General features: G+C 37.8%; 2 protein-coding genes across 2 annotated transcripts in view; one reads left to right on the top strand and one right to left on the bottom strand.

The window, feature by feature from the left end:
* LOC112047351 (probable 39S ribosomal protein L24, mitochondrial) overlaps nucleotides 1-15,556 on the top strand; it is a 503,102-nt gene that overhangs the window by 86,823 nt on the left and 400,723 nt on the right. The gene's annotated exons all lie outside the window — the stretch shown is intronic.
* Nucleotides 1-15,556, bottom strand: part of LOC112055612 (protein madd-4) — a 352,294-nt gene that overhangs the window by 33,468 nt on the left and 303,270 nt on the right. The window contains exons 11-12 of the mRNA XM_052886188.1: nucleotides 15,315-15,415; nucleotides 309-461 (exon numbers count right to left, since the gene is read on the bottom strand). Of these exons, the coding sequence (XP_052742148.1) occupies nucleotides 309-461; nucleotides 15,315-15,415 (254 nt within the window). The remainder of the gene's footprint in view (nucleotides 1-308; nucleotides 462-15,314; nucleotides 15,416-15,556) is intronic.

Genomic DNA, 15,556 nt, shown 5'->3' with positions numbered 1-15,556 from the left:
GCGTCGAATAAATAAATAGTCGACGTTTATACTGCAAAAAAACGTACACCGTCTATACTGTAAAAGGCTTAGACGTATACTGTAAAAAAGTTAGGACAATATCTATGTGAATCTGTTCTAACAGTATCGCCTCCCTGTCAACCACGCGTCGACTCTACGGCTTAGCAAATAATATGTCTGTAATTTCATCTGCGACCATGTAACTTTCAGATAAAAACAGCAAATTACGTCATAAATAAGCATAGCATTCTAATTTCCTCATCAAAAAAGGAGCCCTGCTATTCTTGTTTTAATTAACGTTCAAGTACCTCGGGTTCCTCGGCCTCTCTAAATGCGGGGCAGCTGATACCAGTGGAGCAAGGCCTGGAGATCTCGGGCCTCAAGCCGGGGTCGCACCCCCCACCGGCGGGCGTGCACTCGACACCTCGCACCTGGACCCCTTCGCCACAGGATACTGAGCACTGAGAAATGAGAAATATTGGTCATACATCATGCAACATGAATGCCGCTTGCTAATGTTGATTGATAACCGATTGCTTAAAGTGCCCATTTATTTTATTTCTAATGGTAATCCTGTTTATGAAAGTATCAACGATGACAGTATTTCCCGAGACCCACGCACATAAGTCAAAGTTATTTTACCCCATTTTCTGTGTGGTGAGTTAAAAATTAAAATGTTTAATGTATACTTACAAAACAAGAAAACTAAAATGTACTTTTCCGCAATTTACCTACCACTACCAACAAGAAAAAGTTGGAGCAAATTCGAAAGAGAATGAAGCGCGCTTTTCGGTAAAAGTTCCATTCCTTTCAGGCCAATTTAAAATGGAAGACAAAGTTTTTATATCTGAAATCGAAGAGATACCGCGGTGTTTCAGTAACTTTGGAGTTTTTCTAATTTAATTATGTACGTTATGCTTTGATGGAAGTTTCTTTTAAACAGTTTGGAGTTATTTATATTAGAAAAATATAGTAAGGCTTCTAAATGCAAATATGTATATTAGAAAATCATTGAAAATCCCGCTTCGGAAAGTAGAATCAGTAAATATAGAGCCGATTTTCGCTGAGGTCCCAAGATGCTGGAAATGCGAGGTGAACCGACAACTTTAAGAGTCTTAAAGGGAGCCCCTGGATTCAGGTGAATCTAGGCCGAAGTATTTAGGAGTCTAAGAGGCCTTTATCCAACAGTGGACATCAACGAGTATAGGCAGATAATGGCTATGAAAGTAAGCATTAGAGTTAAATACTAAGGACAACGCGAACAATCTGTGGATCTATTTCCTATTTTGGTAATTATTATCAACCCGTCAAATATAAAACAAATCAATTGACAAAATGTCATCCACATACTATGATACAAATTACAAATGTCATCCGGTGCTTACGGTGGATATCATAAAGTACACTGTGTTGTCCACTTCAATAGGTTGATAATGATAATAAAGACCAAAATAGTGAATAGGCCAGCTGTTCTGTTTTGTAAAAAATAGGGTAACATTACCAAATTAGATTTAAATTATTACGATAAATCCCACTTTTAATTTCATGATTCTTTTTTACAGTACGAGTAAAAAGTTAGGTATAGGTAAAATATTGCGAATTTCTGAATTGAGTCATTCCGGCAACTATTATTTGGGACTATTATATGATTAAGGGGCGAAGGGGGCTGTTACCCTGACTTATCTATCCTAGGCTAGGTCGTGGCTTCAACTTCCACTAATGGAAAATGTGACCTTACAATGTGCGGCCCTTATTCTATCTATTCCAGTCCATTTTATATTTATTTTAGTGCCTTTTGACCTTTGAGTTTTAAGGTCAAATTTTCGTAGCATAGTTAAGTTAAGCTCTATTGGAAATGAGGTCAACCGATCTAATTTTTGGAGTTTCTCCTTCATAATCTATTTTCGTATAGCCTGCAGTAGACATAAAAAAGTACATAATTGATGTAATGCAAAATACTCGTACGAGGTAAAGTCTTCAATTGTTATATTTTGGAATAGGAAGGAAAAGTAAATACAAACATTTTTCGCGAGCTAATAGTACGTTTGTAGATAAATATCTAACATTTTTTATGTTACTGTTTACCAGAAAATATTTTTGTTTGCTGGGAAAACTTCCTGGAGAAATTCGGAAATTTTTGTAAAAGTATGCGGTCAAGTCGGTTCACTTTGCCCGAGGATTTTTTTATTAACCGACTTCCAAAAAGGAGGAGGTCCTACGTTCGGCTGTATGTATATGTTTTTTTTTGTAAATATTTTTTTTTTAAGTTTTTTATTTTTTTACTATTTAATTTTTACAAAATACCTCTAAATTACAGGTATTGAATGTATTTTAAAACGAACTAGTGGATGTCCATGACTTCGTCCGCGTAAAATTCAGTTTTTCACAAATCCCGCTAACGGATTTTTCATGGGGTAAAAAATAGCATGTTGTACTCGTATTTTTTGTATCTTCCGCTAAAAGTACTATTAAAATCAGTTCAGCCGTTCTAGAGATTAGCTGGAAATTTTGAAAAAAGGTTGTTTGTGTTTTATTATCGTGTAAATAACTATAAGCACTTAGTTGTATGTATTGATGATGTATTGATTAATAGCTTTGCTGGAAAATCTCACATAACTTTTTTCCGCTGGTTTCTACTTTATATACAGTTATAGTGAAAACCCGCCCTTACCTTGAATAGTTTATTACATCACTCTGCGTTGTACCTAAAGCTTCACACACGCTCTTCGTGAAGTAATAATAAATTAACTAGGTAATGCTACTAAGAGATTCACAGTTTGAAACTTGTTTAGAATTAAGTGATTGAGTGTTACGTATGTGTGTGAAGATATGTTTGTGTGTATGAGTAACAGTAATTTGTACTCAACGTTTGTGTTTGTGTATTAATATAACTATTATTTTAACGTGTTTTTAAAGTTTTCAGTCTATTTCTTATTATTATTTAGTATCCGGAGTATTTAGAAAATTACACAAACACACGTACAGAATTTAGAAAATTCTCAGATATGCAGGTTTCCTCACGATGTTTTTCCTTCATTGTTTGAGCCCCGTTATATTTAATTTCTTAAAATGCACATAACAGAAAAGTTGGAGGTGCATGCCCCGGGCCGGATTCGAACCTACGCCCTCCGAATCGAAGACAGAGGTCATATCCACTGGGCTATCACGGCTCAAATCCTATTTCGTATCCGTGTGACAAACTATCAGATGATAATAACAATGACTGGGACCAACGTCTTCACATGCTCTCCGGAGTACAACGACATAACTCACTAACTCCCCAACTAATCTGAACTGCTACTAAGAAATCTAAACAGAAAGAAAGAGTCAATTGTTAATAGCACAATACAAAATTCAAACTCTTTATCATAGACTAATCATTGTAAGGTACTTGTGAATTTTCTTCAATTAACCTATTGGGATTTATGGGATGGTAACTGGTAATAATGATATTATATGCTATAGATAATATGTTACGTGCCTTCAAAATCACCGCAACCGCAAAATCACTCCACTGAACGCACACAATATGCGCAATTTTGTGTTTACTTACTTACATTATAAATTTATGTATATACAATTTTTACACTTCCTCAACATTGTAGATAATATTTATGACTTATTTGTTTTAATAACTTTCATTGATTACTATGCGACTAAAAATTAAATTAACTATTAGCTACATTTGTTCGCCTCAGTTTGGACGCGTTAGTGATTAACTAATAGAATAAAATCTTAGGGTGGTAAGACAACTTTGCACGGGGACTGTGAAAGTGTTAAGGGTCTTTATAAATGATTTTACAGACAGTAGTATGAAAAACCTTACTAAAAGCTCCCGTCAGCTGACCGCATAAACTACTAACCCGCTTAGTTCCTTGAGATTGTTACTGATAACTATTAACAAGATAGCTACGTACGGTGTAGCTCGAGGGACATTATACTAACGAACTTTCGGTCTCGTTAGCACTTTGAGACAGACAGATTACCTAATTGTGTATTAGAATGATACAGAAAATGTGTTGTATGATTTTATTTGTAAGAAGAGAACGCCCGCGACTTCGTTCGCGTGGAATTCAGTTTTTCACAAACCCCGCGGGAATCATTTACTTTTCCGGGATGAAAAGTAGCCTTAATTATTTGTGTGTTAATATAGAGTAAAATATGTTTCTATTCCAAATTTCAGCGAAATCGCTTCAGTAGCCGCTAAAAGGGGATTAAACATACTTACACACACAAACTTTCGCCCTTATAATATTAGTGTGACGTAGCTTTTTGACACACTAAAGTATTTTGTATAAAGCGTGGTTATGATGACAGTCACCTGTATGGGGTTCATAATACGTACTATTATTGTGAATCGCGGCAAACTTTCAAGAGTGAAACGAACTGTCACCCGCAGCATCCTACATGAAAAATAATGTACGTGCCATATTTTGGTTTTATGCAGTCATTCTTAAGAATCTCCGGAAGAGATTCCGCTGCCAACCCCGACGACTAGACCTGGCAACATACAACGCACGCACTTTGAGGTCTGACGAAAAGGTCATCGAGCTGGAAGAAGTTATGAGCAAGTTGCACTGGGATGTCATAGGATTGTCTGAAGTCCGAAGAGAGGGGGAGGGCTCGATAATCCTTGAATCCGGCAACATGCTCTACTACCGGGAGGGCGACCATCAGTCCCAGGGTGGTGTCGGATTTATCGTTCACAAGTCCCTCGTGAACAATGTTGTAAAAGTCGAGAGTGTGTCGAGCAGGGTAGCGTTCCTGGTCCTCCGAATTACCAAACGGTATTCGTTGAAGGTTATACAGGTTTACGCACCGACCTCGACACATCCCGACGAGGAGGTAGAGGTATTGTATGAGGATATTTCTAAAGCCATACATGCCTCAAACTCTTATTACAATGTTGTGATGGGGGATTTTAACGCAAAGCTGGGCGAACGTAGCGGCTCAGAGTTGAAAGTGGGACGATTTGGGTATGGGCAACGGAACGATAGGGGCCAAATGTTGGCTGACTTCATGGAGAAGGAGGGCCTCTTTATGATGAACTCCTTCTTCAAGAAGCCACCACACAGGAAATGGACCTGGATGAGCCCCGATGGTTCCACGAAAAATGAGATTGACTTCATCTTGTCTACCAAACGGCAAATATTCAACGATGTTTCTGTGATCCATAGGGTGAAAACCGGTAGCGATCACCGAATGGTTAGAGGCACGTTGAATATCAACGTTCAGCTGGAACGGTATCGACTGGTGAAGTCTACGCTCCGACCTACTCGTGCCCATATCCAAAACCCCGAGTCCTTTCAACTAGAACTGCAGAACCGCTTTGATTGCCTAGCAAATTGCGAAACTGTGGACGATCTGAACAACAGGTTCGTGGAAACTGTCCATTCCGTTGGGTCTAAGTTCTATAAGACCCACCGTACGAAAAGAACTAAAAAGTTCTCGGACCAAACACTTAAACTCATGGAAGAGAGGCAAGAAATGAGATTACAGTCTTCAGCAGATGCGTCAAAATACCGACAAATCAGTAGACAGATCTCTAAGTCGCAAACCAGCGACTTGCGAAATTTCAATACCGAGCGTATTAAAAATGCGATTGAAAGCAATCGAGGCTCGAAAGTTTTCGCCAGAGATCTGTCTATTGGACAGAGGCAGCTGACGCGTTTGAAGACTGAACACGGTAATCTGATTTCTTCCAAACCCGAGTTATTAAGTGAGGTCGAGAAGTTCTATGGACAGCTATACACGACTACTCAGCAGCCTGTTGCCAATTTGGCTAAAGACCCCAGAGCCAAGTTGACCCGACACTATACCGAAGATATCCCGGACGTCAGCCTATACGAGATTAGTGTGGCTCTCAAACACCTGAAGAACAATAAGGCGCCAGGTGAGGACGGAATCACAGCAGAACTCCTGAAAGCGGATGGAAAACCGATACTTAAAGTCCTTCAGCGATTGTTCAATTCCGTCATTCACGAGGGCACGACGCCTGAGGCGTGGCATAGGAGCGTGGTGGTTCTGTTCTTCAAAAAAGGTGACAACACCTTGCTGAAGAATTACAGACCCATCTCGCTGCTAAGCCACGTTTACAAATTGTTCTCGAGAGTCATTACGAATCGTCTCGCTAATAGGTTTGACGACTTCCAGCCTCCCGAACAAGCCGGTTTCCGAAAAGGCTTTAGTACCATAGACCACATCCATACGCTGCGGCAGGTTATACAGAAGACTCACGAGTATAACCAGCCACTTTGCTTAGCGTTGGTGGACTATGAGAAAGCCTTCGATTCGGTGGAAACCTGGGCTGTGCTAAGGTCATTGCAGAGATGCCGAATTGATTACAGGTATATCCAAGCGTTGAAGTGCTTGTACGAAAACGCCACTATGTCAGTCCGTATTCAGGATCAGACTACGAGGCCAATCCAGTTGCAGCGAGGAGTGCGTCAGGGAGATGTGATCTCTCCGAAGCTATTTACCGCCGCATTGGAAGACGTCTTTAAGCTTCTGGACTTGGGCGGACTTGGCATCAACATCAATGGCGAGTACATCACTCAACTGCGGTTCGCGGATGATGTAGTCATCATGGCAGAGACTCTGGATGACCTTAGTACCATGCTCAATGACCTCAGCAGAGTTTCTCAACAGGTGGGCCTAAAAATGAACATGGCCAAAACGAAAATAATGTGTAATGCTCATGTATCGCTCCACCCAGTTATAGTTGAGAACGCTGCACTCGAAATTGTAGACGAATACATATACCTAGGACATATGATCCAGTTAGGTAGGTCCAATTTCGAGAAAGAGGTGAACCGTCGAATCCAACTCGGCTGGGCTGCATTCGGGAAGCTTCGCGACATCTTTTCGTCCGAAATTCCTCAGTGCCTGAAGACAAAAGTCTTCGAACAGTGCGTGTTGCCAGTGATGACCTATGGTTCCGAGACTTGGTCGTTAACTATGGGCCTCATAAGAAGGCTCAGAGTCACACAGCGGGCGATGGAACGAGCTATGTTAGGAGTATCTCTGCGTGATCGAATCAGAAATGAGGAGATCCGCAGAAGAACCAAAGTCACCGACATAGCTCAACGAGTTGCGAAGCTGAAGTGGCAATGGGCGGGGCACATAGTTCGAAGAGCCGATGGACGTTGGGGTCCCAAAGTGCTGGAATGGCGACCCCGCACTAGTAAGCGCAGTGTTGGCCGACCCCCCACCAGGTGGACTGACGACATCAAGCGAGTCGCAGGGATTCGCTGGATGCAGGCGGCTCAGTATCGTGATGTTTGGAAGTCCCTACAAAAGGCCTATGTCCTGCAGTGGACGTCCATCGGCTGATATGATGATGCAGTCATTCTGTTACCAATGTGTAGATGTTTTGTACTGACTAACAGCAGTATTTTAGTAGTAGTAGAGATTATTAGAGCCGTGATAGCCTAGTGGATATAACCTCTGCCTCCAATTCCGGAGGGCGTAGGTTCGAATCCGGTCCGGGGCATGCACCTCCAACATTTCAGTTGTGTGCATTTTAAGAAATTAAATATCACGTGTCTCAAACGGTGAAGGAAAACATCTTGAGGAAACCTACACACCAGAGAATTTTCTTAATTCTCTGCGTGTGTGAAGTCTGCCAATCCGCATTGGGCCAGCGTGGCGGACTATTGGCCTAACCCCTCTCATTTTAAGAGGAGAATCGAGCTCAGCAGTGAGCCGTATATGGGTTGATAATGATGATGATGATGAGAGATTTTTGTTACATAGAGCATTGCTGTGTTTCAGTTGGTAGCGAATCATTGCCGGTATAAATACTCGTAATTACAGACACATGAGCGTTATCACCTACGTCCCAGGTTGATGGATACAGGGCAGAACTTTGTGTTACGTGTTCTTTGCAGTTTTTTTTAAGTTAATAGTATCGTGTACTGTAAGTATGTCGATATACACTTCAATTGTATTTAAATGAATGAAGTACCTAAGTCACCAACATAGCTCAGCGAGTCATCAAGTTAAAGTGGCAATGGACAGGGTACATAGTTCGAAGAGCCAATGGACGTTGGGGTCCGAAGGTATTGAATGACGACCCTGTACCGGAAAGGGCAGTGTTGGTCTACCTTCCACTAGTAGATGGACCGAGGAAATCAAGCGTGTTGTAGGGAGACGCTGGATGCTGGCGACCCCTAGACTGTTGTGTTTGGAATGTTTTACAAGAGGCCTATGTCCAGCAGACATTCATCAGCTGTTAATGATGATGAATAATGAGTACCGAGTATTAATGATTAAAAGAAACGCGCGTGACAGCAATATATACCAAACTCGCTTCAAAATTTAATTAAAAGCTCCTTAATAAGCCATACTAACATGTGACAAAGCTGTCTTTATCGAACTAAACTAACTTCGGAAGCTAGACAATTAGTTTAGTTCCTGACAGTGACTGGGCTGGGCACTTAGCGCCCACTTCCTGAACTTGTTACAGTGTGGGCCGCAACCGAATGCCGACAACTCTGCGAACATTACGATAATGAACCTCCGCTTGCATTCGTTTGGGGATTTTAATTTTTGTAAACAACTACAGAATTTTTGATTTTGAGACGTGCTGAGCGAGGCGTCAGCCAAATTCCACAGAACAACAGACAACAAAGCGACAGGGGGTATCTTTACACGAACCATTTAGGGCCACTTTAGTCTCCTTAATAACTAAAAATGTATTTATCATGATAATATAAAATGGTTTATATAGATTTTAGCTAGATAACACATAGATACATTTTATTCCAGCAAATGAGAAGGGTTAGAGGTTAGAAGACAGTATCTTTTTTTAAACTCTAGTATATAGAGCATGTGTAGTCTGTCCTTATTTTACGAAGGCTTAGATTTTGTCAGCCTTTTTTTTTTAACGTGGGGAAATCCTCATGGGTACCTTTTCGCCACGGGGAGGCAAAAAGGTTATGTCGGACTTCAACCGACTAAAACCCCACGGTGTTCCGACTCGCCGCCTGATGACTGAGCCACGGGAACATTTCATAAACTACCGCAACAAATTTTGTCAGCCTGCCCCTACTTGAGTAAGGAGGTACAGTAGGACAAGATTGGTTCATTCTAGCTTTCAAAAGTAACAGGTAACGTAACGCAACGTAACTCAACGAAATGTCAGGTAACACTCAAAATGTTGTCCTTCAGTATTGTCCAAGTAAGGCGTAAATTTGTTATATTTTCTTTGGATCTGTAGGATACTCTTGTATTACTTAATTATTAATTTAAGAGTACTTTAAAAACAGATCGATAAATAAAATTATCAATCGAGTTTGAGCCCCCTAACCATGAACCTTGATATTTAGTAAGAATTTTACAGTAAATTTTTAAATTCGTAACAGTAATATAAGAACACCATTCAAAAACAAAAAACAATTAGTAGGGCATTCGTTCAAAACTGAAACCGAAGCCGGACGAGCCATTAAACATTCACCGTCTGAACAACAACTAAATACTGGCAACTGCACCTCCGGGAAATATTTACACTGTTAGAGCCTAAACACACAGACGCCGGGGCGACGGCCGATCGCCCCCGGACTTCTGAATTGATAGATTTTGAGCAATGAATAGCAAATTTACTATGCTACTAGCGGGTATTCGTAACTCTGTTCATGTCAATTTTTCGCCAACCATAGCATAACCATAGATGGCCATAGATTTTGCAATGTCGTTTTCCATAGATTTTGCAATCTTATACAAAAAAAAGTATATTCGCTTAGCGAAATTTATATTAAATAAAGATTAAAATAATTGATAAAATTAGGAATTTACTTCTTGATTTTATCAATTATTTTATAATTTGTTTTTAGTAAGTTATATAGTTATATTGTTTTAGTAGTGTATATTTTAATGTTTTATTTATATTTTTATTGTTTTGTTTAATTTTGTGTTAATAATTATTTTTGGTTTAGTCTTATCATGTAACATTTACTTTTAATTTGGTTAAGTTATGTCGCTATGTGACTACGCATTAACCTGGTGTCACCTGGATCAAGGTCTTCAGCTGAAAATCAGCGCTGTGTGTCCATACATTTGCTTGGTACATGCAGCACAATGTTGAGCTGAATCTTTTTTCAAGGTTGTGCCAAATATATAAAATTAAGTCGGTAAGTAAATATGATGGTTGTAATGTTTGGCACAATTTTTGGAATAAATGATTTTTCTTCCTTTCTCTTGATTTTCCTAAAAAAAAATTATTAGTTAACTTAACAGTTTGACTTAGATTAGCGTCATATTAGCCCACCCTTCGTCCCAGAACCGCCACGGCTTCAGAGTGTTGTCCGCTTTATAGTTTCCTTTGTTTTGCTGCTAATACAAGACAAGGTACAGTTTCAAACTGAAACTTGCCTCAATTACCAAGAGATAGAACATAATTAGTCTCGTCTTAATTCAAAATTGGATTGTCTTATCGTGTTGCAAAGCTTTGCAAACGTATTTTGTTCATCAAACATTTGAAATTCCTTTTAATAAAATTTGAATTTTGGTTTGAATTTCGATTGAAAAATCTCTCAAATGAATCATGACAGATATGGTTAATAAATAGTAGTGAGTTGATATAATTTTGCCGAGTTTTAGACTGACTTTAAGAAAGGGAAGTTCTGTGGTAGACTCTCATTTACTTCTGTATACGCATTTAATAATAATATCTTTTCGATGTATTTGTATGTCCACGTTTTTTTCAATAAATATGTACCCTATTACCAATTAAAAAAAATTGCATATTTTATTGTTTTTTTTTTACATTATGTAGGCGAGCTCTTGACTGATCATCAACCCAGAGCTCTAACTGTATTATAATAGTAAAAAAATGTTATTTTAATCATAAGTAAGTGTTCTCACTTTTGTTAACGGTAGATAGTAGTAATAAAATTTCATTTATTTTTTACGTAACTTCATAATTAAAGTTTCATGGTATGAATAGATAAAGTTGGGTTTTTAAGAACATATCGCGCGAGTCTTTAAATTAGTTGCAACTACTTTCAAGTTCAGTTTATCCAGTTAAGCCCAACTTAAAGTAAGCTAAAAGTAAGTCTCGCTCACAGCGCTACGTAGAACATTAAAATTTAGGTGTTCATTAACACAGTTTTAAGTACCAACCTATCCCATTCAGTGAATTTCGTAGATGCTCGGAGTGAAATTTTACTAACTTTACTTTGTTTGGTTTTAACTGCCTTCTGTTGAGTTTCCAGACCGGGATTGTTTCACTCAAAGTTGCTTGATTATTGCAATTCAAACTTTCATCGGTTCTTTTATCTCTAACTAGCTGCGCCATGCGGCTATACGTGTGTTGTTTCACGATGATAGAAGCAGGCGTTACTTTGCGGAAGTTCATCATGAATATATAATAATTTATTTATTTTGCTATCATCCGCGAAATGAAGACGAACCTATGCGACAACGTCACCCAGGTCCGACAAAATACGCTACGTATGTTTACGTCGCGAAACCGGAGCATCCTCAGGAGATGAGGATTTACTTGAGGAAGATTTACTTGTATCTACTTGTAAAGACTTTCCAATTGCACTTTGTAGAGTCAACATCTCATGAGGATGCTCCGGTTTCGGGGTGAAACGTACGTAGAGAGTGTTTTGTCAGACCTGGGTGACGTTGTCGTATAGGTTCGTTGGCTCTTCGCGGATGATATCAAAATAAATAAATTATTATATATCTATGGGTTGATGTATTTACGGCTGCTACTAATGCAAACCTTTAGCAATAACTAACTTACATTTCTTCTTCAATTCAATCTTCAATCTTTTAACCACCATTGCATGAATAGGGCCACTTTCTATGTAATTTTCAAAGAAAAGTTTGCGTAAAACAACCCTAATGATTTATGGTGACGGTGGATGGATCAAAAGAGCTACAGTATACCCATTCGCCTAGGGGTGACAAACGAAAAAGGGGACGTCAGAGAAGTAGATGTAGAGACGTCTTCTCACAAACGAGTGACACGGTCTGGTACAGTACTTACAGTTCGGAGTAGAAAATAAGGAAAAATTAGGGAAAGCATACGTTTACGTATATAAATTATTTTTTCATTAATTTGTACTTATTAGAAAAATTATTTAGTACCTTACAATTTCTTCAAAAATTCTTTATAACAAATTAATGAAAAAAATAATTTAAAATAGGTAACGGCTTATTTATTATTTAATTAACCTCTTATCGTCCATGTAATGATGTTGGATATGCGTTTAAATCCCGTACTTTATTTAATTGCCAGTAAAGTTATAATAAAACTATCTTTAATTGTAATTGGCTAAGGAAGGGCGCGTGCTGTATTCATTAGCTAATCAAGGCATTTCCCTCTTCAACGCTGAGGAAAAGCACAATAGTGACATGCTATACCACAGATACGAATATGAACATCGAACGAATATTTTGACAATATCAAAATGCTATCCATCGTTGTCAGTCGGGTGGGAGTAATAAGTTACTGTCCAATAATTGGCTATCGTGCCCCGCGCAGACCTTTATCTCGAGACGTTACAATGTTTCGGACAACGCTTAAGTCTATTTGCTTGGAACTTTCGAGATCTTTGAGCTAGCAAACTCACCGTAGCGGACTAACTAGGCAAACTTAACGATAGAGTAGGGCGCCCAAACTTCTACATCTATCGGGATATTTGTGTAACAATTGATTTATTGATTTTGTATACATTTTCATTCTCAATAGTTAAAACAAAATATTATGCAACCTATACTAACGGTAATTTGTCGTTTGTACTCGTAACCAGATATTAAACTAGCCTTGGTATTTTAGCTCTTTTACATATTATTATGTGAGATCATAGTCAACAAGATTTCAAATAGCCTTGTGTAGTCAATAAAAAACAGCTAACTTACTAAGTTAGGCTTAGTTTTGGTATTTTATGCTCTTAATAAAGTATTTATTTTATATTCCACATAGGTAATTAAGTGAATAATGTGCATATTTTGAATCCTTTTTTAAAGATTTGGTATGTTCAGAACAGTTTGAAATTTATATGGACAATTGCAGAGTAGCACTGTACTACAGAAATAGAAAAATAGCTTATAAATGGTCAACAGGTTATAAATTGATAGATATAATCTACATTAAACGCATGAGAAGCGGTGGGTAAGAGCTAGTTAGAAGTAAAAAAAAAATAAAATACACTAATATTATAAACAGGTAACGTTTGTGGTCTTGTAGGGGGTAATCTCTGGATCTACTGAACCGATTTGGAAAATAACTCCTTCATCACTAGAAAGGCACATTATTTGTGATTATCATATGCTATATTTTATCTCCGTACTCTGACAGGAGCGGGAACTACACGAGTAAAACCGCGGGGCGTCGACTAGTAAACAATAAAGTTGCATACGCACTTGAGGCTTTCCTCTGCGGTTATCGGATTGGCTAACCGGATGCGCCAGTTCAAACATTGCTATGGCTTGTTTCGCTTGTTGCCGTGACCGCCCACTGATAGTTGGCATTTTAATATACTGCCACAATACCGCATGTAACTTTTTAATAATTATATTAAGTTTCAATTAATAAATAATGATATAAATAACCTAAGTTGTAATAATTATTAAGTTATAGTTTTTACTTATCACAACATTACCTAACGTTTTAAGAGTACTTGTAAACTAAGCCTACTTTAAACAAATGAAGTTCATTTTCACTTTGACTTTATAGTTTCTGTAGAACAGTGAAAACCGAGTGACTCAACATCACAGTTAAGCGCCATTTCTTCTTATACGTCTTTATGATCCCCGCCATTTCTAGACTTTGAATTAATTCGATAAAATTGAAGTTAGAATATACATAACTAAGTATGACATTTTATCGTACGAAAGAAACGTTACACGATAATCTTATTCAAATCTATACATACTATAAAACGTTATTCTCCATCGCGTATGTCTGTCTGTGCGCTATAAGCTTGAAAAGTACTCAGATTTCCATGCAATTTTCATTAGTAGATAGAGTGTTTCATGAGGAATATTTAGATATATAAATTATCTAAGATTTGAGTAAATTGATAGATATAATGACAATCATTGTTGGAAGTGTCGAAAAAAGTCAAGTCGCATGAGGTTTTTAAATTGTAATCACTACCTAATCTCTACAATGTACTAAACGTAATTCATGTCTGCTAGTACTTAAAAAGCTACTAAAACTGTGGCCATCCTTCTCGTCTGGGAGGCGAAGATTGCTTCAAATGACTTTGTAGCTTTGTACTTGAACCGGGTAATAGTTTTTCTATTGGAGTAAGAGTTTTATTTTACTTCATTGAGTAGTAAAGTTAAATTAAATACATTTACTTCTTTGGTACCGAAACAGAATGTTACTGAATAAGACAAGGACAGTTACGCTTTGAATAATTATTTAAAAAAAATATTCAAAGGGTAATAATTATTAATTAGAAAATGTTTGCTATGTCAAAAAGAGACCTACTACTATAGCTTGAAAAATTTATCTACAACTATGTAGGCTTAGTTTACCTATTTATTATCGTGACAATTCCTAACGCAAGATCCTATTTGTGTGTGTGTGTGTGTGTGGAAATGACGGAAATATTGGTTACATTATCTTATTATATGGTTAATATTTTTTTATTTATTAATGATAAACTAATTTCATGTTATACGAGTACAACATTGACATTATGAAAAATAAATAAGTACATTTTTTTGAAATTTTGCATTAATGATTTGATATAGTATCAAGTTTTATCATCGTCATCATTCATGGACATTTTCTATAGCAACAAGTATAATAGGTATAAAATAAAGGCAGTAAAGATAACATTTTAATATAACGGGAACGTAAAATGCGCTACGACGTTGCTACGCCATTTCGTAGCGATGACAACGTAGCGCTACGAGAAATAGCGCTACACCATTGTTATTATTTATTATTTATATTTTATACAGCGTGTTGACATTTTTTATAACATTCACAATATAGAGTATTGAAAAGATGAGTGATTTATATCTCAGAGGTATACAAAGTCTTTATAATTATGATATGATGATTACGTGAACGAAGCGTCACTATGGGACCGTATTTAGTATGGGGTGTTATTAAGTGATCCTCAGCAGCGCCGCGAAGATGTCCTTATATCTTAGTTACCTCCGTCACACAGTTATTTCTACAAAATTTCTTTACTATTAGCATACTCTTAATACATATAAAATCTAAAAAAACTTTGTCATCCCTATTTATTCGCACCTGCATACCAATAGCGCGATCAACAACTAGATATATAAATAAATTGAGTAAGTATATTTTCTAGTGATGCTGGTGCTATACTTACTCCGGACCAGAGCCCCGCGACCCAGCTAGGGCAGTCGTGTTCGTTGCACGGCTGAGTCGACCGAGGCGCAGGAGACATGCAGCCTGGCTCCGAACTGGTCTCTACATAACAAATACGTAAATTAACTTAATACATTTCATGACATGACAGGTCAATGACAGATCATGAGCAATGACAGTGACAGGACAGGACAGCCCTTGACTGCGATCTCCCTTAATGATAAGTGACGATGTAGTCTAAGA

Source organism: Bicyclus anynana, chromosome 2 (assembly GCF_947172395.1).
Source record: "Bicyclus anynana chromosome 2, ilBicAnyn1.1, whole genome shotgun sequence".
NCBI lineage: Eukaryota > Metazoa > Arthropoda > Insecta > Lepidoptera > Nymphalidae > Bicyclus > Bicyclus anynana.
Note: the sequence above shows the minus strand (reverse complement) of the source record. Positions and strands in the feature narration are given on the sequence as shown.